Source organism: Nyctibius grandis, chromosome 3 (assembly GCF_013368605.1).
Source record: "Nyctibius grandis isolate bNycGra1 chromosome 3, bNycGra1.pri, whole genome shotgun sequence".
NCBI classification, from domain to species: Eukaryota; Metazoa; Chordata; class Aves; order Nyctibiiformes; family Nyctibiidae; genus Nyctibius; species Nyctibius grandis.
Genome location: NC_090660.1, coordinates 57,656,304 through 57,682,536, shown reverse-complemented (window position 1 = coordinate 57,682,536; position 26,233 = coordinate 57,656,304). Strand labels below are relative to the sequence as shown.

Here is a 26,233-nt window from a genome sequence, read left to right as displayed (position 1 = left end):
ATGCAGCTTCTAGGTCATTGGTCAAATCATACAGAGGTGAGGACCCTGGCTTTTCTTCATTATCTGTGATCTCAACACTATCATAGAAACAGCCCCTTGCTTGGATGAAATCAGCAAGGCTGTTGGGTTTAAAAGAGGCTATGCTGTGGACAGAAGAAAGCATTTAAAGAATTGTAGTCTTTCTTGATGAGAGTTCCCACAACTGGTTAAATTATCCTGTTGGTTGCAGAGAGCTCTTTGATTCCCTGGGTAAAGTCAGTCTTAACGGAACTCCCTTGACTAACCTATTTCACCGTCTACAGTTAGGTAGGAGATGTGTCCTGTCACTGACTCAGTGTAGTTTCCTTTTTGCCTGTTTTCCTGCAAAACAAGGCATGAAGCTGCATTTAATGCAGCATGGAACAGCTTATCTTCTCAGTTGTACCAATTGTTTGCAATTGCTACAAAGATCTCAATCATTGTATTAAAAATAGCTTCTTTTCTGGATCCACCAAATGTAAAGGATTATCCACTGGTCCAGCATGAAGCATGGCATCAACCGCTGTGTTTCTACGCAGCTTAGAAACCTCCTATCATAAGACTAAGGTGCATCCATCCAGGAAAAGACAATTACAACTTTCTGAAATCAGGAATTTCTGTTTCTTTGTGACTACTGGATATTTCAGCTGGAACTGAGGATTCACCCTTTCTCTTTCACAACAAAAGCATGTTTCTTCCACTTCAATTTCTGTTACAGAAAGCAGCCTATCCATTTAAAAGCATATAATCTTTTTTTCTGGCTTGGTTTTCTTCAAAAAGACTTATGTCTTGTACACATAATAGTTCCATATGATGGACAAGAACATGGATATCACACAGTGCCACATTAAACATGATTAAATGCATTTCTAGACTGAACACTTCAAATGCTGTGATGAAAAGTGAGTTGAGAATGAACTGGATCAGGGATGTCAGATTCTCAGTTTGTTGACTTTACTTTGGAAGCTTTTATTTTAAGCATTAATCCTTTGTGATACTTAGCATCATATGTTATGCATTATTTTCCTGTTCTGTTTTTTAATCCCTTTCAAAGCTGATGGGAGTTCAAAAATTCAGTTTACATTCCTGCTCTTACTATTTTACTCTTTTTATAGCCATCTGACTCTACTCACATCACAAGTGATGATGAAAGATTTCTTCATACTCTGATATTAGAAGAAAGAGATAAAGAAAGTTTCACAGCAGTTGTCATTACAGGTGTACAACCAGATCACATGCAGTACTTGAAAAACTATTTTCATCTTTGGACAAGGCAGCTGGCGTAAGTTGGTGATTTAAAAGATTTGGTTTAAAAGTGGACTACTAACAAAGTCAGATAATTATTAATTACTTCCTTTTTGTACTTAGTCATTGGCTTTATTCCTGTTAAGGCTGTTGGTACATATTTTGTTGACTACACAATTAGTCTTCCTAGCTAACTGATTTTACAGGAACTAGCGCAACTGAATGGGGCCCTCCATCCAAACAAAGATGTTTACAAACATCAGTTTCAATTGACTTGATAATTGATACATAATTATCCAATCTAATTATTGATAACCAATTTAATAGTTATATTATTAATGTAATAATTACATGTCTAATTATTAACTTGATAAGGTACTTTTCTCACACCTGTGCTCCTAACCTTGATATCTAGCTTTGTATTTACAGTTTTTTGGGTTGTTTTTTTTTTAAAACAAACAAACAAACAAACAAAAAAACACAAAAAAAAGCTGCTGCTTCATTCCAGTTTGAGGGAGAACGATATATGATACTGTCCAGTCAGTACTATAGTAGTGTCATCATTGGGCATGCAGAGCCTGGAGATAAGAAGTCTGATATCTGTGAATCGTGTGGGCTTATCTGTTAAGATGATGGATCTATCTGTGAATGTAAACTGAACTATGAAGTCCTAGCCCAATTTTGAAATCTGACAAACCACAGAACTTGATTTTCAAGCTATAATTTTATTTTTGCGTACCTGTAATCTAATAATAATAGGTAATACTTAATATGAAGATTCATATAAGGATTAGTTAATAGCTTATTATATGAAACATCATTCAGTGTTGTATATAAGAACTTGTTGCTGAAACCCTCTTTAACCTCGTGAAGATGTAGGGATACATCCACATTGACAGATAACTTAGGTCCCTCATTAGCTTCTAGGTGCTCTTCTGGTTAACACCCACACTTAGGTGTGTGCCAGTTCATTCCAGCGATCTCTTGAAGGGAAAGAACTACCTCCATTTGAGATGAAACCCAGGTGCAATTATTCAAGTATATGCCCTGTAGCTATTACAGTAAAACCAATCAGATTTATTTTCCTAGTGCTACACAGTCTTTCATCACCATTTCAGCTGTAATGGCCTTTTTCCCCTCAAACACCTCCACATACCCTTCTGCCATGCCTTTTGTCACACATGTATGATACCAGTTTCAGTCTGATTTAATGGGCTACAGCACAGCCCTCATATTGTTCCAGATGCTTTAAAGTGTAGGGAGGGGAGATGAACCCTCAAAAATGTTAGTTCTTAAGGCCATGAGAGCACCTTTTGAAGTCTGGAAGAAATACAGACAAAATGCTAAGCAGTTTGGACATACCAGTCTGCATTAATGTCCTGAGCAAGGAGACTATGAGGAGCTTTTGTCTAGGAACCAGGATTTCTCCTTGAGGTGCATTGAGTGCAGTGGATGTCAGAAGCAAAGAGATTATAAACACTTGCAGGTGCATTTAACTTCCTTCATGCATTCAGTCCCATTGACTTGTATAGTCTCATTTTTCTGCAAACCACCACCCTGAGGTTTAAGGACTCAGTCTTTGAAGTTGGAAGAATTAGCTAGCTTGCTGAAAAGTTGAAGTAAATAGACTTCCTCAGTTCTCTCAAACTTCATATCTTTATGAAAATAGAGATTAAAAAAAAATTTGTCTGACCCTGTGGATTTTCTGGAGTTTCTTAAATGAGTACAAGTGCCATTAGAAAATAATATTTAGAAATAGAAAAATCATTTTTAATATGCAGAGCACATCCATGACTGCTTCTTTGTAAATAATTTAAGGATAGTGATTGTTTGTTAAATGTTTCTATTACTATTAGAAGATCAATACAAAACTGATACCAGAAACAATGTGTGGAAAGCTTTTTGGTTCTAGTTCTTTTTAATCTCCAGAGTGCAGAACAAATTAGTTTTATTAGTTTGCACTTGCATGTAAAGGATCTGTAGTCATGTAACAATCATAATTTTTATCCACTTATGTATTATTTTCCAATGTTTCTGATTATTTTATCAAAAAATTGATCATAATACGATTGTGCATGAAGGAGGTGAGAGTTGAAAGGAGTGAAAAGGAGTCACTCACTCCCTTTAGTACATCTTCTGTACCAGATACACATGTTCTCATGGAGTTGCTTTATAGCAATGCAGTGAACCAGTTATATTTTAATAAAAATACGAGTTTATTTAGATTTTTGAATATTATAATGTGCAATTTTAATTTAACTTTCTGAGATTTATTTTTCGTTTAAAATGTATTCAGACATATCTATCACTATTATATCCATGGACCAAAAGGAAATGAAACTAATGCAGTAACAAAAGACGTAAGCCCTTTCAACAACATCGACATTCAGGTAAGAGATTTTATACTTATTAGTCAAAATTCTTCTTTGGTGGCAACTTACTTAATATTGTGCCTGTTTCTCTTCAATTGTGCATTTTGAACTACAGCAGCATAGGAACGAATTCATTTTGCTAGCAGTTAAGATAAATGTCACAAATGCTAATTACTGTAGGTTTTTTGGTCTAAGGAAAATCAACTTGTTTTATTTTTTTCCAGATTTCCATGTTTGAAAAAGGAAAACTACCAAAGATTGTCAATCTTAGGGAGATAAAAGATGACATGCAGACATTGTATATAAATACTGCAGCAGATAGTTTTGAGTTTAAGGCACATGCTGAAGGAGAAGGTATAGTGGAAGGCATCATCCGATATCATCCGTTCCTGTATGATAAAGAAACATATCCTGATGATCCATGTTTTCCATCAAGTGAGTGAAATGTTTTGCTGCTTGACAGTCCTATTATAGACAGTCCTACTATAAATGTTTTAATGAAATAGAAACTAGAACAATTTAGATTGAAGTGTAAATTATTATGTAATTTGGGTTGTGGCAGAACAGAAAAGTTCACATCCTTTGGGATGAGCAAATCCCGTGGACAAATTGGCTGTTGTGGTAACTCCTTCATGTAAACCTGATCTTTAACGTAACGCCATCTGATTTCAAACTATAAACTCTAATGGAATGTAGTCTGATTGAAACATTTCCACTTTCCTGACTGTTAGATCTTTACTCCAAGAAAGTAATGAAACAGCGGCAGTTTGATTCAAGAGATTCTAACATCGGAATATCGCGGAAGACAACGTGTAGTCTGAGTCCTTAATTTAAAATTCGTTTTATCTAGTCTTGATGAGTTTTCAGATGCTAGGGTTTTAAAATCATTTGTATTGGTGATTTTTTTTTTTTTTTGACAAAACCAATCTTGAGTTTAATTGCGCCAAGATTTTATGATCACAGAATCCCAGAATGTTAGGGATTGGAAGGGACCTCGAAAGATCATCTAGTCCAATCCCCCTGCCGGAGCAGGATTACCTAGATCATATCACACAGGAACACGTCCAGGTGGGTTTTGAATGTCTCCAGAGAAGGAGACTCCACAGCCTCTCTGGGCAGCCTCTTCCAGTGTTCAGTCACCCTCACCGTAAAAAAGTTTTTCCTCATATTTATGTAGAACCTCCTGTGTTCCAACTTGCACCCGTTGCCCCTTGTCCTGTCAAGGGATGTCACTGAGAAGAGCCTGGCTCCATCCTCATGACACTTGCCCTTTACATATTTATAAACATTAATGAGGTCACCCCTCAGTCTTCTCTCCTCCAAGCTAAAGAGACCCAGCTCCCTCAGCCTCTCCTCCCTCAGCCTCCCTCATAAGCCACTCCCTTAATCATCTTCGTGGCTCTGCGCTGGACTCTCTCTAGCAGTTCCCTGTCTTTCTTGAACTGAGGGGCCCAGAACTGGATAAAATATTCCAGATGCGGCCTCACCAGGGCAGAGTAGAGGGGGAGGAGAACCTCTCTTGACCTGCTAACCACACCCCTTCTAATACACCCCAGGATGCCATTGGCCTTCTTGGCTACAAGGGCACATTGCTGGCTCATGGTCATCCTGCTGTCCACTAGGACCCCCAGGTCCCTTTCCCCTACGCTGCTCTCCAACAGGTCTGCCCCCAACTTGTACTGGTACATGGGGTTGTTCTTGCCCAGATGCAGGACTCTACACTTGCCCTTGTTATATTTCATTAAATTTCTCCCCGCCCAACTCTCCAGCCTGTCCAGGTCTCTCTGAATGGCTGTGCAGCCTTCCGTTGTGTCAGCCACTCCTCCCAGTTTTGTGTCATCAGCGAACTTGCTGACAGTGCACTCTATTCCCTCATCCAAGTCATTAATGAATATATTGAATAGAACTGGTCCCAGTACCGACCCTTGAGGGACCCCACTAGATACAGGCCTCCAACTGCACTCTGTCCCATTGACCACCACTCTCTGGCTTCTTTCCTTCAGCCAGTTCACAATCCACCTCACTACCCGATCATCCAGACCACACTTCCTCAGTTTAGCTGCGAGGATGCTGTGGGAGACTGTGTCAAACGCATTACTGAAATCGAGATAGACCACATCCACAGCTTTACCACCATCTGTCCACTGGGTTGTTTCATTACCTTTCCAGGGTTGGAGGTGAGGCTGACTGGTCTATAGTTACCCGGGTCCTCCTTCTTGCCGTTTTTGAAGACTGGAGTGACATTCGCTTTCCTCCAGTCCTCAGGCACCTCTCCCGTTGCCCACGACTTAGCAAAGATGATGGAGAGTGGCCTAGCAATGACTTCCGCCAGCTCCCTCAGCACCCGCGGGTGCATCCCATCAGGGCCCATGGATTTATGGACGTCCAGGTTGCTTAATTGGTCCCTGACCCAGCCCTCATCTACCAAGACAGATTCCTCCTCTATCCTGACTTCTTCTGGGGCCTCAGGGGTCCGGGGCTCCTCAGGACAGCCTCCAGCAGTATAGACAGAGGCAAAGAAGGCATTCAGGAACTCCGCCTTCTTTTTATCCTCTGTCTCCAGGGCCCCCACCTCATTCATCAGTGGGCCTACATTGCCTCTAGTGTTGGTTTTACCTGCAATGTATTTGAAGAAGCCCTTTCTGTTGTCCTTGACCTCTCTTCCAAGGTTTAATTCCAAGGAGGCCTTAGCTTTCCTAGTTGCCTCCCTACATCCTCTGACAACAGACTTCTATTCCTCCCCAGTGGCCAGCCCCTCCTTCCACGATCTGTACACCCTCTTCTTCCACTTGAGTTTGCCCAGCAGTTCCCTGTTCAACCATGCAGGTCTCCTGGTACCCTTTCTTGACTTCCTGCCTGCTGGGATGCTCTGATCTTGAGCTCGGAAGAAGCAGTCCTTGAATGCTAACCAACTATCTTGAGCCCCCTTACCTTCTAGTACCCTGTCCCATGGGATTTCCCCTAGCAATTGCTTGAAAAGGCCAAAGTTGGCCCTCCTGAAGTCCAGGGTTGTGATTCTGCTAGATATTCTGTTCCTGCCACATGAGATCCTGAACTCTACCATCTCATGGTCACTACAACCAAGGCTGCCCTCAACCTTCACCGCTTCAACCAGACCTTCCTTGTTAGTGAGAACAAGACCCAGCAACGCTCCTCTCCTGGTTGGCTCATCCACCATTTGCATCAGAAAGCTATCACTGGAGGAACCTCCTGGACTGAGGATGGATGGCTGAATAAGCCTTCCAGCAAATATCATATGATACTAGAATAACATCAGTTGAAACTAAGAGGAAAAAGTAATATTTATTCAAATTTGACATTTGCAAATTTGGTAGATTTGGTAATATTATTCAATCCCTGCTTAAAATTTTTCCTTAGCTTTCCTTAATTTTTCTGCTTGGTATTTCTTAAACAAAAAAAAAAAAACAACCCCTGATATTGTATATACCTAGCTTGATATCATGTGTACTGCTACTGTGCCTAACTTAATAACAGATAATCCTTAATTTAGACTGCTCTGTTTTTTGATATGATATTAGTTTTTTAAGGAAATTTATTCATGGAGAATGTCTTCTTTTTAATCAAGAATTAAATGATGATGATGATGATGACGACTGCTTTATAGTAGAAAAGGGTGCCAGAGGGAAAAGGCCTATTTTTGAATGTTTTTGGAATGGAAGATTAATACCATATACAACTGTGGATGAGTAAGTGGTCATCTGTTTCTACAGTGTAAACCAGTCTGTTTCTATAATGTAAACCTCTCTTTATAAGAAACGGGTTTAATGTCTTTCTCCTTTTGTTTAAGTTTTGACTGGTGTGCTCCTCCAAAGAAGAGAGGATTGGCACCAGTTGAATGCTACAACAGAATTTCTGGTGCATTATTTACCAATGATAAGTTCCAGGTCAGCACAAACAAGCTCACTTTCATGGATCTGGAGCTGAAGTTAAAAGATAAGAATACTCTGTTCACAAGAATCTTCAATGGACAGGTAATTGTTTTATTCTGTTACGTATTTCTTCTTGGCGAAGTTTAATGTATATGATATAGAAACATTTACTCACTGGTCATTTGTTCATGTCACTGAATATTGCCTGGTGTCTGAAGAATTTTCACCGTGGGCACTTTTGCAGGACTTTGTAGCAGACGCTTCTCTCGGTTTTAGTGAGTAGTAAAGCTGACTCTTTAAATCTTAAAAAAAAAATAAAAATAAAAATAAAAAAATAGTGTTTTTCCTTTTATTTTCTTAAACAATGACTTTATCTAATTGTTATGTGACAATTTTTGTGGAAAGACCCTCTTCACAGAGGAATGTGGGTGCTGGGGGAAATGCTCTCTCTGGCTTGAAGTAAAGCTTTCCTAGAATTTTGTATTGTTTCTAAGCTGAAGAATCCATTTTTTTAACAGTATCGCTGTACTCTTATAATTGTTCATACTTCTGAAGTTGTCAGATTTAAATTTTGTATTACATTAATAATATGTATTTATTTTGTAATCTTTTTACAGGAGCAGCGAATGAAAATTGACAGAGAATTTGCTTTGTGGCTCAAAGACTGTCATGAAAAATATGACAAACAGATAAAATTCACAGTCTTTAAAGGAATAACTACACGTACTGATTTACCATCCAAAAGAATGCAGAGCCCTTGGACAGTGTATGCTGCAATAGAGTGGGATGGGAAAACATACAAAACTGGACAGCTGGTAAGTTAGTTGCTCCCTGATGTTGGGGTTTTGTTTGTTTGTTTTGTAATAGAGCATTTGAACCCTATAAAAGCAAATACTGTACTTTTGATGCAGAAGTATTGTATTGACGTTAATTGTTGTCTTCTCTTTATAGGTGAAAACTATTAAGACTCTTCCAATACTCTATGGAACTATTGAGAAATTTTTTTTGTATGGAGACCATGATGGGGATATATTTGCCACTGGAGGAGAGGTTCAAATTGCTTTGGTAAGACAAATATAAAAAGATTCACACACCTAGTATACCTATGGAATGTTTAAACATCACAGAATCACAGAAGGGTTGGGGTTGGAAGGGACCTCTGGAGATCATCTAGTCCAACCCCCTGCCAAACATAATCCTGGGTCAGACTTCTTTAAATGACTTTGAAATAACTTGTTGAAAATTATGGTATTTTTTTTTTGAGATTCAGCAATTTAGAAATAATCAAACTGCTTAGTTACATTAGTTTTAATATAAATATATTAAAATTACTACTCATGATCAATGATTCAATTTATTTAAATTTGCATATGAAATAGAGTATCACAAGTGATATCAATAGTATATTGTGCATCCATTCTTAACCCTTGTGACTTCAGCAAATTTTAGAACAGTGTCTTGTGGTGTCTCCAGGTAGTATTTGTTAGATATTGCTATGTCTACTTGTCTAGTCCCTTGATAGAGAGGTATTTCTTCTGACATATTATAATCTGGCTGTTTATAACTGCATTCAGTTTTTTTTTCAGGAACCTCAGGCGCTGTATGCTGAGATGAAAACTATTCCCATCTCAAAAATTGACAGAACAGTGTCTGACAAAGCTGTTAAAAAATACATAGAGGATGAAATGGCAAGGTAAGCTCTAAATTGTAATTATTTACTTGTGGAGTTCCTAATAACAGTTTTAGTATTTCTCCAGGAACAAAAAAAAGTTCAGTTTTATTCCCAAATGGAAAAACAGTTAGCTGTTTAAGGAGAAACAAAAACCACTAGAACTCTAAACCAAGAAGAAACAGTTCGTTTTTTGGTTTTTTTTTCCCAAAAAAAAAGTAACTTCATGTATATTCTACTGAAGATAAATTACCCTGTTTTTTCACTCACAGAAGAACTGTTCATTCTTTCTTTTTCACTAGACTTCCTGACAAATTATCAGTAACATGGCCTGAAGGAGATGAGTTATTACCAAATGAAACAAGATTTGCTGGTACACCAATAGGTATATTTTTTTTCTTCCAAATACTAAAAAGTAAAATGTCAATTTAAAAATATATTATGCACTCTTGTTAAAAAAACAAGCATATAGAAATCTTCAATCACTTATAATACACAGTACATATTTTAAAAGTCCATCATTTTTCCTTTTAAAAACAGGAGCGTTAAGAATAGAAATTTTGAATAAAAAAGGAGAAGCAATGCAAAAACTTCCAGGTACAAGCCACGGAGGTTCAAAGAAACTGCTTGTTGAACTCAAGGTTATTTTACATTGTAAGTATTTCAGTATATTTATATGAGTCTTTTATTATTTTAAAAATGCATAATGGATAATGTATTTCTTTGTGTATATACATATAATACATATTAGAATTTAATAGATGGATATAGCTGTTAATTTTAAGGACAATATCCCATCAGAGCGTGTAGTACTCCAAAGCCACATTTCATGAAATGACAGTTGCTTCAGTGCCAAATGTTTAAAGTCTTAATGATATATTATGATTACATCTTCTGGCACATGTAAGGAGGGCCTATCAGTTCCAGGCTGTCTACTTAATATGCATAAGAGCATGGTTAAAATGGATAATGTTTCTGTAATTAACATTGCAATTCACATGAGCTGCATAAAAGTAAGGACCAGACTTGTTTAGTATCTAACATGAAGTCACTTCAGAACTTTAGAAAATCAAGTGAGTTACTGTTTTGTGGTTTCTGTTTTATGGGTGCTTCACTTGATATTCTTACATTGCATTTGTTGAAGAATTGCCTTCTCTCCAAGGCAGATGAAATTACTCAGTTGTGTGTTGAACACAGAACTGGAATACTAAATTCTCTGAAAACTCCATTCCTGCATATGTCAAATATATCTGAAGTTTACAGAAACTTAAAATCTTGTTTGCCTTGTTTCTTTCCACATACAATAGGAAAATCCAATTCCTTTATCTGATGAGTTATAAAAATACCTTTCTGAAGCACTGAGGTTACTGTAATGATACATGTCAAAGGAGACCAAATGGAAATAGCTTCAGTTTATTGTACGTGTCATAAGACTATACATGGTATTTCAATGACACTTGTTGTGTGGGGACTGTCTGTTGTTCATGTCCATTGTCCAAGGTAGTGTGCAGGGGCATGAAGAGGTTGGAATTGAAAAAAAAACCCCCGTGTTTATGTAATAGAGATTATCAGATTGTATTTGCTAGCAGCCTGGGGGACAAATAAGTGTTTTGCAACCTTAACTAAGGTAGACCATCCTGACTTCAGGATGTATAAACTTGAAAGAGGCATGGTGCTTCTATTGTGTTTTGTCAGTGTTGTTTCTAGGAGAAATAAAACTAAGTTTGCCCTTTGCCTCTGATCACTGAAAAGACTATCTTCAGACATTTCGTGTCTCCTAACCACTTCAGTTCATTGATGGAAATTTGTACTCACAGCTGTTTTTACTGCTTCCTATCTTAACTTTTGTCTCTAGTCAATTTAGGAATCACTACTGTGATCTCCTTGTTTGTCACCAGAACAATGAATAAGTCCTGTAAGTGACAATTTGGGCATGGCATACCTGTCAAACTCAAACCCCTAGTCTTTCTTATAATATCAAGCTTTCATTTGTACTAAAGTGGCCACGCCCGTATGAAGGCCAATAGCAAACATCTTCAAAAGAGAAGAGAAACTTTCTGTACATTAGAAGAGTGGAATACCTGGCAAAATATGCTATGGACTGCCAAGAGGGTTGAGCTATGAGAAACTTCTTATCTGGTCTGTTACTGGGGAGCCTTATACAAGGTTCGGTTCAAAATTAGGGTTTGAATTACAGTTGAGAGAACAATAAAGTGGAGGGGTCTGGTGGGGATAAAATGAGCTGCCAAAGGAAAGGGTGGGATACCAGGAGAACTAGACTGTGAGAAACTTCTTGTCTGGGCCGTGGCAGGAGCACCTTGTCCAAGGTTTGGACAGAAGTGAGGGCTGGGAAGACAGCTGGGATATGAGAAGTTTTTTATCTGGGCCATGATGAGGTGGGGCTTGTAAGGTTTGGGAAAAAAATAAGACTGGGGTTATGGGTTAGAGCTGAGAGAAAGAGAAAGCTGAAGGGTCTAGGTGGAGCAGGAACACAAAGGGGCTACCAAATGAAGGAGTAGGATAAAGAGAAAGAGACTGCCTGCGGAAAGTGTCTGCCAAAGGGAAGTGTGGAAGGCTAGGAGAATAGGGATGTGAGGGTTTTTTTGGTTTTTGCTTGTTCGGATGTGTTGGGCTTTTTCCCAGGCCATCAGCAGGTTGTTTCTCTAAGGCTCACTCCAAAATTTCAGATTAGTGTTGATGGAAGGGGGCTGCCAGGAAAGCTAGGTTCTGGGGAAATTTTTTTCAAAGTCATGACTGGGTGGTTCTTGTTTAAGGTGAGGCTGAGAAATAAGCAGTTCTGTCTCAGGTGACTTTTAAATCACTCCTGATTACTCAATTAAATTGCAGTAAAATTTAACTCTGTTAAAATACTCAAGTAGGTGCTGTGGCAATCTGTGGCAACAGTGACGCATCTTTTTAGGTTTTTGAGCAGTTCAGCGAACTGTCTTCATCACTGAAATATTTATTTTAGAACTTAATTGACTATTCTTCTGACCAAAGAGTTATCTTGCCATTTCCCTCCTGTAAACCCCAATGGGAGGTGCTGTCCAGATGCATCTCTCTCTCTCTCTCTCACATGCACCGTTGAATTCTCCCAGTTCAGGAAGACTATGGCTATCAGCTTTTAATATGTCGTTTGAAACAAAATTACAGACTTTTTTCCTCTGTCTGTTCCGTCCATAGATTTATATTGTACCATAGCAGGGACATTTAGGTATCTGTTGTTTTCAGAATATTATATATGGAAAACTTCTTCATATGAGAAGCAAACATTGTTACCGTAGTAATCCTGTGAGTAAAAGGTACCTTTTGTATCTAGAAGAACATTTATTTCCAAAAGGTTTCAAACAATAAACAAAAAGTGCACAACGATGAATGAGAATTCTCTTCTGTTTCTCCATGAGGAAAACCAACCAAATTTAAATAATTTAGCCTCAGGTTTGTATTTTTTGCAAATATTTGGTTTTTGGTATTTGTATTTTGGTTGTAGGGATACTGGTAATATTCATAAACATGTTTGTGTGGAAGTGTCAAGAAAAGAACATGGTGGTTAGGAGTCCTAATGGTACTTTCTAGCAAAGGAGCTGCAAAGAGAAGAGTTCATTAATCACTACTAATACAAAGTGTTTGAAGGGCTTTTCCTCTACCAAAGGAAAAAATGGATAAATTCCCAAGAAAGTTCTAAATCTTTGCATGTGGCTCCACTGAAATAATTTAGTCTGCTGTTCATATGAAACATCAGGATGTTTTTTCATCACAGAGATCACAACAACAACGTTGGACATACCTGATAACTTTCTTGCGCAGAGCTACTCTTGGGATTGTCTCCTCTTTCGGAAGAGAACATCAGAACATAACAGCCCTGCCTTTAAAAGCCAGGGTTTTCTCGTTTGTGCTCTTCCAAGATCCCATTTGTTTTATTGTCATCTTTTGTGTATCACTATGCACAGTAGTATTAAACTTTCTTCACTTCCTATGGATAAATTTCCACCTCAGATTATCTATCTATATTGGGCAATACAAGAAGAAAGGTGTGCATCTTCCAGGTGTGCATCTTGCATAATACAGAGAGACTTCCAGTTTAACTTGGTGGCAGTTGACACTGCAATAGGAAAACTGCACTCACTTGAGTTCTGTTTTCTCAGTGTTAGTAACTACCAAAGATGGAAAAAACCCTGATATAGAAAACTGAATTAGCTCTTACTACAAAACACCATCAAAATTTATTTTAATAACCCAGTACTTCCCAAATTACACATTTAAAGAAATACACCTAAGAAAATTGACAGCTGTTACATTGTCTTATGTATGCAGTTTGGTGCAAGAACAGGATCTGAAACAGTTGTACTTAGCTATAGAACAATGTATATTTTTTGCAGCATTTCTGTTTATTCTGTGTAGTCTTATTGCAGTCGTATTCTGTATTTATTCTAAATTGTATTTTGAAGAACAAATATATTAATGCCTCTTGAAATTTCAAACATAAATGTTGTTCCTGTGTTTATCTTAGGTTATAGAATCAGTCACTAAAAATTGCCTCGAAGTTTCAGTGTGTTCTCTTTTGGGACGTGTCTTAATGCTGCGGAAGTGTTTATAAAGACAGATACAATAATTTGGAGCAAAAAAGGAATGTTCTTTTTTCCTCAATTATATGTTCAGTCAACTGCACATTTTTGCCGTTGCTTCCATTTAAGCTAATTTGTTATGGTCATTTGTCAAGTCGATCAATTGCCAGTATGGAGTGCACAGCCTATAACTGCTCAGGCTTAATGGGGAACATATAACCAAAAAGCTAATAAAATTCAAGTTTACCAACCTGCTGCTTTCAGTTTCATGTGTCTGAGGCTAGCAATTTTTAATTACAATGAGATTAGATAGGGATCTCTTTTTTTTTTTTTAGCTATGATCATGATTAATTGTGGAGCTGAATTTATTTATTAGATTTAGATATGATAGTAATACTTAATGAATGATAGTAATACTTGAAAAAATGAAGAATTATGGTGTAAAATCTAAATACATGTAGCTAATTGTTTGTTTTTCAGCACCTACTGGGAATAAAGAAATAATTTCCCATATCAGTCAGCATGGAGGCAAATGGCCGTACTGGTTTAAAAAAATGGGTAAGTTCACATAAGCAACATTTTCAGTTTATTTATAATTTTACTTTTTTTGCTTTCTAATTGTATTTGTATTTCTGTTTAGAAAATTTTCAGAAACTTGGGAACTACACTTTGAAACTGCAGGTGGTATTGAATGAAAGTAATGCAGACACTTATGCAGGAAGGCCTCTACCATCTAAAATATTTAAATTTAATATTATAGGTAAGAATTCTAGTCATGCCAATTTTCTTTTACTTTTAGTATTTCTATTTGATTCATTGTATATCAAAATTATTCATGTTTTAGTTGAGAGGTAATTTTTAGCACTGAAAAGTAGCATTTGCATGTCAAATATGAAGTAGATTTAGGAAAAAAAGTAATTTTTTTGCCTAATAGGTTTTGATCTTGTCTGTAATGTGTTGGTTCTGCTATACAGTCAGTTTTACAAAAAAGAAAAGTGTTGATGGAATCAAAAGCTTTTCCCTGATGTGAACTTTCCTAGATGTACTTAATAAAAATAAATTTTTATGTAATTAAAATCACCCTTTTTCCTCATGCCATTGGCATAAACAGTCTTTCATAAAACTAGTATTTGTTAGGCCAACTTTGCATAACCCACAGAGGGAAATTCATTCAAAAACAGGTTATGCATTTATAAAATATGCATGTTGAGATTGAAGTCTCTTTTTTTTTTTTTTATTAAAAGAAGAATCCTGTGCAAAACTAAATTCTCATTCAGTTATAATGGGTGTGTATCTTTGGATTAACCATCATAAAATACTTATTTGAATTCCAGAATAGAAATAATACTGTTAAAAATGTCTAGATGTTACACTCTCTTGCCATACACTCTGGTATGTATGTATGTGGCCTAAAATAGTATGTGACTGATCATCTCTTCCCAAGAAAACTCATATATTTTGATTTTAATTATGCTGTTGAAGACCATAAGATATACAGTGTATGGTTACATCATGTTTCTGGTACAGCCTTTCTAGTCCTGTTTCTCTCATTCTCTAAGATGTTAATTTTATTTCCTAATTAATTTGTGTGCATTTATCTGTTAGTGGCTGGTTAGATTTTGTTTATAAGCCTTTCTCTGAAGAAGTTCTCTTTCTTTTTGCTGAAAAGACTTCATTTCCAGGGAAAATAGGCATATATTTATGAAAAAGGGTAAATATGTAGACTACTTTGAAGTTGCTCTTTCTGTCCAGAAATATGAAACACAATTAGTTTTTAAATTGTAAAGTAGTAATATGTTATCTGTAAGTGAGATTTCATAGGATTTAAAAAAAAAGTCTGTACTTCTGATTCTGTACATCATAATTCATCTTAAAGAAAATCTGTAGTTATTTACTTGCTAAATTAATTTGAAAAAAATAAATGCGAACTACAGATTATACATCCCCTGCTCCATCTTATCACCAAGACTCATCCTTTTATGTAAGTGTGCTTGTACATAGCAATCAAAAAATTTGTGGCCTATATACATTAAAAAAATAGATCTTCTCTTGGTCTCTGGTTCTCAGTCTCCAGTTCAAAAGGAAAAGTTTTGTTCAGCCCTTTTGCCATGATGTGACTTTCCCTTTTTCTGAAGTGGCAAAAACCAAGCCGAAGTTAAACTAGGAATGACAGGGGAGGAACAGAGTTACCAGCAGCCTTATGAGGGAGCGATGGACATGGTTGACAAGCAAAAGACCTGGAGCGATGTGACAGAAAAATCACAAAATCAACAAAATGGGGCTGAAGTGGGCTTACCTCCAGTATTTGCATGTATGCGAGTAAATGCCTACAAGGCACCATTATGGAGAAATCCACAAAACCCTTTCTGGGAAATCGGCATGCTTTGGTGCCTCTCTGAACTGCATGTACACTAGTGCAGCAGCGTAGGGAATAAAGATGGTGAGTTAGAGACAGCAGGTCTGTGATCTTGCTAGAATCATGGAGGTGTGGTGGGATGGCTCACGTGACTGGAATGTTGCAATGGATACAGGCTCTTTAGGAAAGACAGACTAGGAAGACAAGGAGGTGGAGTTGCCCTTTATGTAAGAGAATGGCTGGAATGCATGGAGCTCTGCCTGGGGATGGATGATGAGCCAACTGAAATCTTATGAGGATTAAAGAGGAAACCAGTATGAATGACACTGTAGTGGGTGTCTGCTACAGGCCACCTGACGAAGAAGAAGTGGATGAGGTCTTCTACAGACAGCCAGAAGCAGCATCGTGTTTGTAGAACCTGGTCTTCATGGGGGACATCAACCACCCTGATATTTGCTGGAGGGGCAGCGCAGCAGGGTATAAGCAATCCAGGAGGTTCCTGGAGTGCATCAATGACAACTTCCTGACTCAGGTGATAGAGGAACCAACAAGGAGAGGTGCTCTGCTGTGCCTCATACTCACAAACAAAGAGGGACTCATTGGGGATGTGAAGATTGAAGGCAGCCTTGGCTGCTGTGACCATGAAATAGTAGAGTTCACAGTTGTGAAAGGAAGAAGGAGGGCAAAAAGGAAGCTTACAGCCCCAGACTTCAGGAGAGAAGACTTTGGTGTCCTCAGAAATCTGGCTGGTGGAGTTCCATGGGATAAGGTCCTGGACAGAAAGGGGGCCCAGGCAAGCTGGTTAATTATTCACAGATCACCTCCTTCAAGCTCAAGTCTAGTCCATCCCAATGAAGTCAGGAAAAAATGCCAGGAGGCCTGCATGGATGAGCAAGGAGCTCCTGGCAAAACTCAACACAAAAAAAAGAAGTATACAGAAGGTGGAAGTGGGGACAGGTAACCTGGGAGGAATACAGAGACCCTATCCAAGCATGCAGGGATGGGGTTAGGAAAGCCAAAGTCCAATTGGAATTGGAACTGGAATCCCTGGCAAGGGATATCAAAGGCAACAAGATGGGCTTCTATAAATACGTAGGTAACAAAAGGACGACTAGGGTAAAAGCGAGCCCTTCATTGAATGAGGCAGGGGACACAGGACATGGAAAAGACTGAGATACTGAATGCCTCTTTGCCTTAATATTTACTAGCAAGATGGACCTTCAGGAGTCCCAGGCCCCAGAGACCAGTGGAGGGTCTGGAGCAAGGAAGATTCCACCTTCCCTTGGTGGAAGAGGATCATGTCAGGGAATACCTAAGCAAACTGGTCGCACGTAAGTCCATGGGCCATGATGGCAAATGTCACTCCTGTCTTCAAAAAGGGCAAGAAGGAGGACCCATGGAACTACAGGCCAGTCAGCTTCGTCTTGATCCCTGGGAAGGTGATGTAGCAACTAATCCTGGAAACCATTTCCAGGCACATGAAGGACAAGAAGATCATCAGGAGTAGTTAGCGTGGATTCATCAAGGGGAAGTCATGCTTGACCAACTTGATAACCTTCTGTGATGAAATGACTAGGTTGGTAGATGAGGGGTAAGCCGTAGATGTTGTCTATCTAGACTTCAGTAAGGCTTTCAGCACTGTCTCCTGTAAGATCCTCATAGAGGAGCTGATGAAGTATGGGGCTGGATGACCAGACAGTGAGGTGGATTGACAACTGGCAGAACAGCTGAGCCCAGAGAGTGGTGATTCATGGCACAAAGTCTAGTTGGAGACCAATAACTAGTGGTCACTCCAGAGGTCAATAGGGTAAATACTGGGTCTGATCCTGTTTTAACATCTTCATTCTGGATGATGGGGTGGAGTGTACCTTCAGCAAGTTTGCTGATGACACAAAACTGGGAGGAGTGGCTGATACGCCAGAGAGTTGTGCTGCCGTCCAGAGGGACCTCAACAGGCTGGAGAAATGGGCTGACAGGAACCTCATGAAGTTCAACAAGGGGAAGTGCAAAGTCCTGCACCTGGGGAAGAACAACCCCCTGTACCAGTACAGGCTGGCACCTGACTGACTGGAAAGCAGCTTTGCAGAAAAGGACCTGGGGGTCCTGGTGGACAACAGGGTGAACATGAGCAAGCAATGTGCTCTTGCTGCAAAGAAGGGCAACAGCATCTTGGGCTGCATTAGGAGGAGTGTTACTAGCAGGTTGAGGGAGGTGGTCCTTCCTTTCTACCCTGCACTGGTGAGGCAACAACTGGAGTACTGTGTCCAGGTCTGGGCACATTACATTACAGCACAGAGACATGGACATACTGGAGAGAGTCCAGCAAAGGGCCATGAAGATGATGGAGGTACTGGAGTGTTCTCATATGAGGAAAGGCTGGGAGAGCTGGGGCTGCTCCACCTGGAGAAGATTTATGGGGATCTTACTAATGTCTATAAATACCTGAAGGGAGGGTGTAAAGAAGATGGCACCAGGCTCTTTTCAGTGGTGCCCAGTGACAGGACCAGAGGCATAAGGCACAACCTGAAACACAGGAGGTTCCCTCTGAATATCAGGAAACACTTCTTCACTGTGAGGGTGACTGAGCACTGGCACAAGCTTCCTGAGCACAGGTTATCCAAGAGGTTGTGGCGTCTCCATTCTTGGGGATATTGAAAAGCTGTCTGGACAAGTTCCTGGGCAGCTGGCTCTAGGTGGCCCTGCTTGAGCCAAGGGAATGACCTCCAGAGAACCCTTCCAACCTCAGCCATTCTGTGAGCTTTATCTACAAGGGGGACGGGGAGGGGGGAAGACAAAAAATACTACTTCCTTTGCATTTAATATTAAAATGGATATTTTCGTCACAAGTTTGGGAGGTAGAGCTGGCATCTGTTTCCAGAAGATCAAGAAAAAATAGATGCTTTCAGTAGCCTCCTGTTTTTTTTCACAAAACTAGAGGCTTTGAATGAAAAGCCTTTAGGCAGAAGAGAGTTCTGTGTAGCATATTCTTCTATACGCTTCTGCAGAAGTGTTATTAGCAGAATAGAAAGAGGTATTCTTGTATGATAATACAGAAAAAATACTTGGCATTACTTGAGAAGAGTATTTAAACATATGTCTGAAAACCTGGCATTGAAGTCTCAAGATACTTCTGTGAAGTTCCAAGAAAAGAAAAAAAAATCTCTTTCTGTGAATGAATACATAAATGAACCTTGTCTGTTCCTTCTTTATCTCTGTTTATCAAAGCAAAAAGAGAATCTTGAAAGTTGCAAAGTTGCATTCTGTATTTTAAAAATTCTTTTTCAATAGCATTGTGGCTTTCCCCAGCATGGCAGCCTTCAATTAAGCTTTCTTTGGCCGTAACAATTGAAATCAACAAATCTCCCCGGAAAGGAATATACACTCTAAAAATCTAATGAACTAATAATTTGGTACTTTTAACACAAAGGGTACTAAAAGCAACTTTTACTATCTGTTACTGCTTTTTTACCTAGTCAGAAGATAATTTGACATTTTTGATGTCTTCAGTCTTGGAAAGACAATATTTCAAGTCTTTATTTTTGCAATATTTTGTGTTGTCTCAAAGGCAGCCATAAATCCTCACACTCATTATTCCAAAATATTAACGTTTGTGTAACCTTTTATGTATATAGATTCTAAAAATCCAGAAAATAATTAAAATCTAAACTGAAATCAACAGCTTTTTTGTCCGAGAAACAAATTATTTTTTTTCTTTAACAGCAGGTTGTTGCTCAGTATTTAAAGTTCTTCTTGGTAAGCTAAAAACTCATAAATGCCGGTTAAAACTGAACTTCCTAAGTTAATTATAAGTTTTGTGGTTTTAATTTAGACAAGTTCTTTTGGTACTTATCCACTTTAACAGTGCGGAAGTTCTTTTACTGTTATTTTGTCAAATCATTTTATGGTTTTATCATTCACTTGTAAATGAAATTGTAAACGGTGAAAGGTTGAGGTCTTGTTGTTGTTGTAACTGTTAAAGTAATTTTGGCCGCTACAAGGTAACATTTTCCCTCTGCCCATGATTTTCACATCTTTGGTGCAAAAGAAGCTCCCTAATAATGACACCTGTAGGTAGTGAAAGTAGGTGTTAATTTGAGTCCAGAATAATTTAGTAGGATATTTATCTACCATTTAGCTGAGCACTATATTGCTTCTTTTTTCAAAGGCTACTTGGCCAAGACAGTTTGATTCCACAAAACATTACTTCCATTTACAAGCTCCCATTTGTACCACTCTATTTGGTCTCATTTTTTAGTGCCTAATTGGAGGCAGTCTAACAGGGACAGATTTCACAGGAAGGATGCACTCAGATTTCTTTTTCAAGTACTCATCATTACTCATCTTCATCTCTCAAATTTGGAATAGTTGTAGAACAAAAATGTTTTGTTGCATGAATGATTTTATTTTAACAGAATTAAAGCAATTAATTGTTAAAGAAAACCTGTCCACAAGGAACTTGTCCACTTTCAGGTGATGTATTGATGTTCTAAGTACTTTGGAAGTTTTGACTGTCCTATTACGTTTCTTATACGGTAGTCTACTGCTATTATGTTTTAACTATTGTTTTTATGTTAGTGTAAGTTAAAAAAAAAGAATCAATCGGTAAACCATGATTTTGGTTGCAACAGTGTTCTGAACAGCTTATTTACTTTGAGGCTGAGAACCACTTAATTGCAGCCTTAATTAAGAAAAAGCGAATGAACCCACATAATTCCTTCTAAAAATGTATTATTCTTTTCTCTTAGAGGGCAAACCAGAGAAATTTTCAGTGGGTCTTTTGGAGCTTCCTTTTCAAGTTGGAGTACCTTTTAGTATTCCTTTGGAATTACAGGATGAATTTGGTCATGCAACGCAGTTGCCAACCGGCATTAGACCAGTTCTTGAAGCTAGGTAATTCAAGGATCTCTTTCTCTTTTTGTTTTTGTTTTTTTGTTTTTTATCCTTTCTTCATGTGACTTTAATATAGTAATGCTTTGGGTTTTGTCTGAGTGATATACTGGATACTTTTCACAGAAATTAACTGTCATTTTTGCTTCTATTTCCTTAAGAATATTTGAAAGTGTCTTGTATATCAGAATACTGTGTTTACTTTTAAATTGATTCTGTTTTGTTTTCTGTGTATTTTTCTAGTGGATTAACGTTGAAGTATGAAGGAATAACTACAGGAACAAAGTGCATCGTTAAGAATGTCACTGCTAAAGGCTGTGTTAGTAGTTGCCAGGGCAAGGTAGGCTAATGAATTTAAACTTGAAGTAACATGTTTAAAAACAAAAAACACAGAGCAAATAATTTCTTTATAAAATGGACTGTCACATAGTGTTATTTAATTTTGGTCTACACTAATGACTGCAGGTATTTCTTGGGATATTTTCAAATTATCTCTTACAGCTCTGCCTGGAGGAATTTGTCTTTCCCACAGCTGCACTCTGTTAGCTGATGGGACTGGAGCTGGAGGGGCTGAGCAACATATGGGTGTGTGGTAGAGTGTACCCAGCATGCTAAATCAGCTCTCTTAGTTTAAACTGGTGCTGAAATTGGTTTAAGCCAAATCATCCTGGTGAGTTTTGCACTGAAATAGCATAGAGAGCACTGAAATATTTCATTCTTGTAGTTGAGATGATGAATAGTAATAGTTAATATGCGTGGTAGCTACTCAAGCTTCTCTAGAGGTTTCCAAAATGCTTTTTTTCGCTTCTGTAGCAAATACATGTCATCCAGATTCAACCTGTTACTGATGGATTCTCAGCACCTAGTCAGGCTGCTAATTTACTGTAAAAACAAAAATGTATGTTACATGCTAAGAAGATTTATTTCATTAAATAGATCTTAATGCTTCTGATAAATATAGATTTGAAGATTTTAAAAAATAATTTTAAAATCATGTATATGGCATATTCACACAGTATTCTAACCAGATCCTAATCTTTTCATTTAGTCTTGCAGTCTAGCATTGTAAAGACAAAGCTAGGAACTGAGGTAGCTGAAGATACCTCGTTATACTGTTGAAATTGTTGTTTAGAAAAAAAAAATCATGTTGCTTGTGGAAAGGTGTGTAAAGAGAAGAGGGAGCATATACCTGCTTATTGAAAACCGGAGGGTGTTGAATGTAATAAGTTTTGTAGGTAAAGCTCAGAATTTAAGGTGAAGGGCAAGAAAAATGACACAAGATAGAGTTGCATTATGGGAAATAAAATGTGTAGGAGCAAAAGTGTCATGCTGTAGCAAGACATAAATTTAGTGAGGGGCAAGACCAAGAGTCATTTAAGGTACCTGCAGTACAGAAGCAATACCATAATAATGGAAAAGGAGGTGTTATTTTCTCATGTTGCTTAGTTGCATAAAATATTGAAGACAATACAGGAACTGGCACTGAAAGTAGCAGTTCTAATTTATATGAAAAAAGGACTATTTAAGATGGTAACGAAAAATAATGGGAAATAGCAGGATGGTGGAAAATCAGGTAATTTTAAAACATAAATAGAGTGTAATTTTCAGTGCTTAATTTAAAATAAGAGCAGAGAAGAACATAAATTTTCAGCAGCTTAAAAGTTTATTTTGAAATGGTAGCAGAACAGGTAAAATACTTCAGAGAAACAGTGTTGTGGTTTAACCCCAGCAAGCAACTAAGCCCCACACAGCCCCTCGCTCACACACCCACCCCCACCCCCTGCAGTGGGATAGGGGAGAGAATCAGAAGGGTAAAAAAGTGAGAAAGATTGTGGGTTGGGATAAAGAGAGTTTAACAGGTAAAGCAAAAGATGCAGGCACAAGCAAAGAGAAACAGCTAATTTATTCACTACTTCCCATCGGCAGACTGGTGTTCAGCCACCTCCAGGACAGCAGGGCTCCATCACATGTAATGGTTACTTGGGAAGACAAATGCCATCACTCCAAATGTCTTCCCCTTCCTTCTTCATTCCCCAGCTTTATATGCTGAGCATGATGCCATGTGGTATGGAATATCCCTTTGGTCAGTTGGGGTCAGCTGTCCCAGCTGTGTCCCCTCCCAGCTCCTTGTGCACCCGCAGCCTACTCGCTGGTGGGGTGGTGTGAGAAGCAGAAAAGGCCTTGGCTCTGTGTAAGCCCTGCTCAGCAGTAACAACAACATCTCTGCATTATCAACACTGTTTCCAGCACAAATCCAAAACATAACCCCGTACTAGCTACTATGAAGAAAATTAACTCGTATCCCAGCCAAAACCAGCACAAACAGCTAGTAATAGGATTCTGGAAAGAATTTAGAACGAGAGGGTGAATGAGAGAACAAAAAGAAAGAAATGGAGAGCATGAAAAAATTAAGGTTAGTGTTTTTTGGAGGGAGGAGTAAGGAAAAAAAAATGAAGGAATAATCATCTCCAATGGAGAAGAGAAACTTGATTGAGATAGGAAATACAGAATATCACAGTCGTCAATGAAGGAAGCACTGATAGAGAAGAGAAAGCAGGCTTCATTTACTTCTGTAGTCATTTATTTAATTCTGCCCAAACCAGTCAAGACAGAGAGAAGTATGTTTTGATTGTGGGTGGAATCAAAGAAAATTTTAAGACAAGTGTGTAAGCAATATCAAGATGATGGCTCCCTTATAGGATTTTGAATACAGTCAGGAGAAGGGTGAAGAAGGGAGTTTAAAAAAGGAAAATAATATTTCTTTGTTCTTCATTTCGAAGTACTGCAGTATACATGGAAGCAGACTTGAAAGCAAAAGGAAAGTAGATAAAGGGATCACGAAAGATAAGGTAAAATAACTTTCCTAGAGGACACAGATACTGAAAGATTAAAAGGAATGAAGTTAAAGATGTAAACCTGTGTGGCCAGCCATCAGCTGAGGAGCTCATGTGTTTGATGTGGCTGCAGTTGTGATGCACCTGCCCAGGCTTCATTGCACCTTTCTGCTTCTCTTACCCAGCAAACCAAAAGAATTGTCTGATTAGGGGCATGGGAAGGGCATAAGCCAGGATTATGAAACTAAACCTACAATTAATGAATTGCAACTAAATATTCTCAAATATATAAAATATTAAATTCACCTATCTCCAGTGCAACTAGCTTTTTAAAGCTGGAGCTCTTAAGATTATTGATTAGACTGCTTCACTCTGATTTTAATGTGAAAATCAGTTTTAGTAATGCAGTTCTATACCAGTTGTTTTTCTTATGGCCTTATTCAAAGATGAGGCGGATAGTAATTGTGGTGCCTTGCTTCAGGCAATTAGCCAAGAAATAATGAACACAGAACTTGCAGACGCTTTCTTTAAAACTAGTTTTTTTGAACTGGTATGGTTTTTTTTCCCACTAAAACAGCCTCTAAGCAGGAAACCACAAGTTATGATAACTGCTTTTAATGGTTTCAGAACAATGTAGTTTAACATGCAAATCCTGGATTGAACATCTCTGGGAATAATAACATGAAAAAGATTTTAGTACAGGAAAAAAATCTTGATTTATGTATCAGTGCAAGAAAATTTGGATAGACTTCTGAAATTTACATATATATGAATTGACATGACTATGTGAGATAATTTATGTTTTGGTTTTGTTTAAGGTTAATATTTAAAATATTCTTTTCATTAGAACTTTAATCTGAAGGTTACTATTCCTGGTTTGAAAGAAGACACACAAATCTGTAAAATAAGATTGCAGCCTGGTAAGTATCCTTAAAATATTTAGTGAATTTCAGTTGAACTTTATTCTGACACTATTAATGAAATGCTTCTTCTCCCAAGAAGGTAAAATATTTAGTGATTTAGCATAAAAAAAAGGATATTCTAGCTCATCCAAGTGATGACTGAAACTAAATAAAGCTAAGGACATGTCATTCTTGGCAGGAAGAGCATCAAACTCACGGCCCAATCTTGTCCATTATTCTAGCAGCTGGAATTTGTCTGCTTACTTGAGACTGATTTTTCACTACTTTTTTTAATTATTTTAAATCTTTTTCTAACTTAGGACTGTTGAATGAATAAATTTCTTATATTCTTGATTTTCTTCAACATTAAGCCCTTTAACCTGTACTAATCTGCATTGACCTGTTCTCCCTGTAGAAAACATCTTGTGAATGAATAAGTTTTTCTTCAGTTTCTTACCGCAGCAAAGGAGGCATGCTTTAGCGGTTGGGATTGCATCTGTAATTTTTAGTGTTTCATGTTGACTTTATCATAATGCAAGAGAGGAATATAGAAGTCTGTAAGTCTGCTGCCCTTACCAGAATTTTATGTTTTGTGGATGTCTTGATACTGAGGATTCCCTTAATGTGATACCTGTTATCCCTTGTTACCTGGGTTTTTCTGGATTTGGGAGATAAGTTATAGTCTGAAGGCTGATTTTTTGCCTCCCAAATGACCAAACTTTAGGCTTTCCCATCTCATTTTGCAGAGAAATTGCATACTTCAAGCTTTGTTAGACCAATAATGCACAGTTTATTCCATTATTTAGCTTTTGAGGAGTTGAGGCTTCATGTAGAAAATGGAGTGGAACAATCTGGCTTGAGACAGATTGTATCGTGTATTGCTTAGTTATTTACCTTGGACTGAAGGCAACTTCATCATTCATTAGAATCTTTTGCTTTTGGCAATGTAGAGATGCTTCACTACCTCTTTCTTTTCATTGGACTTATCCTTGGCTTTTAAAGCTGTTTTTTGAGGAAGGAGTGCATAAAAGCTATTTCAGTCTTTCCTGTTCTTCAACCAGTGAGTTTGAAATGGAAGTTTTAATGAATGATGCGTGAAGGATGTTTCTGAAAAATGGCCTTCTTTGTTCCTTCAGAACTTGTCTTTTAATAGTAATCTATTACTTCTCTTTTTTTTAAAAAAATGATAAAATAATTATATGTTCCAGGGGGTAGACTTACTTGAATAGCTTCACTTTACTATCCAAGTAATGCCAACAAAATTTTCCTTTGCTTTTCTTTGCCTGCAAGTTGTAGCAGTGGTGGCTTTGGTAATAAAGTGCTGCACATCATGATTGATCAGACATCTCAACATTAATATATTTGGTTTTAACATGTCAAGAGAAAGCTCAAAGTTTCTTTTTGATGAATATGAATCAGTATAGTATGTAAATAGCACTGTATCATGTGTTTACATCTTGTATATGCTGAAGTTCATCATGTTTGTCTTACTGTT

The 26,233-nt window shown here is 37.8% G+C and overlaps 1 protein-coding gene across 4 annotated transcripts in view; it reads left to right on the top strand.

The window, feature by feature from the left end:
• SMCHD1 (structural maintenance of chromosomes flexible hinge domain containing 1) overlaps window positions 1-26,233 on the top strand; it is an 89,552-nt gene that overhangs the window by 22,039 nt on the left and 41,280 nt on the right. For 2 of the 4 annotated variants that reach the window (XM_068395845.1, XM_068395849.1), the window contains exons 8-23: window positions 1,134-1,300; window positions 3,560-3,653; window positions 3,860-4,070; window positions 7,222-7,342; window positions 7,444-7,627; window positions 8,143-8,340; window positions 8,477-8,590; window positions 9,112-9,218; window positions 9,497-9,579; window positions 9,735-9,848; window positions 14,240-14,317; window positions 14,400-14,519; window positions 20,861-21,005; window positions 21,246-21,342; window positions 23,783-23,851; window positions 24,684-24,756. In XM_068395845.1, the coding sequence (XP_068251946.1) occupies window positions 1,134-1,300; window positions 3,560-3,653; window positions 3,860-4,070; window positions 7,222-7,342; window positions 7,444-7,627; window positions 8,143-8,340; window positions 8,477-8,590; window positions 9,112-9,218; window positions 9,497-9,579; window positions 9,735-9,848; window positions 14,240-14,317; window positions 14,400-14,519; window positions 20,861-21,005; window positions 21,246-21,342; window positions 23,783-23,851; window positions 24,684-24,756 (1,975 nt within the window). The remainder of the gene's footprint in view (window positions 1-1,133; window positions 1,301-3,559; window positions 3,654-3,859; window positions 4,071-7,221; window positions 7,343-7,443; window positions 7,628-8,142; window positions 8,341-8,476; window positions 8,591-9,111; window positions 9,219-9,496; window positions 9,580-9,734; window positions 9,849-14,239; window positions 14,318-14,399; window positions 14,520-20,860; window positions 21,006-21,245; window positions 21,343-23,782; window positions 23,852-24,683; window positions 24,757-26,233) is intronic. The other 2 variants (XM_068395847.1, XM_068395848.1) reach the window with 2 other exon arrangements.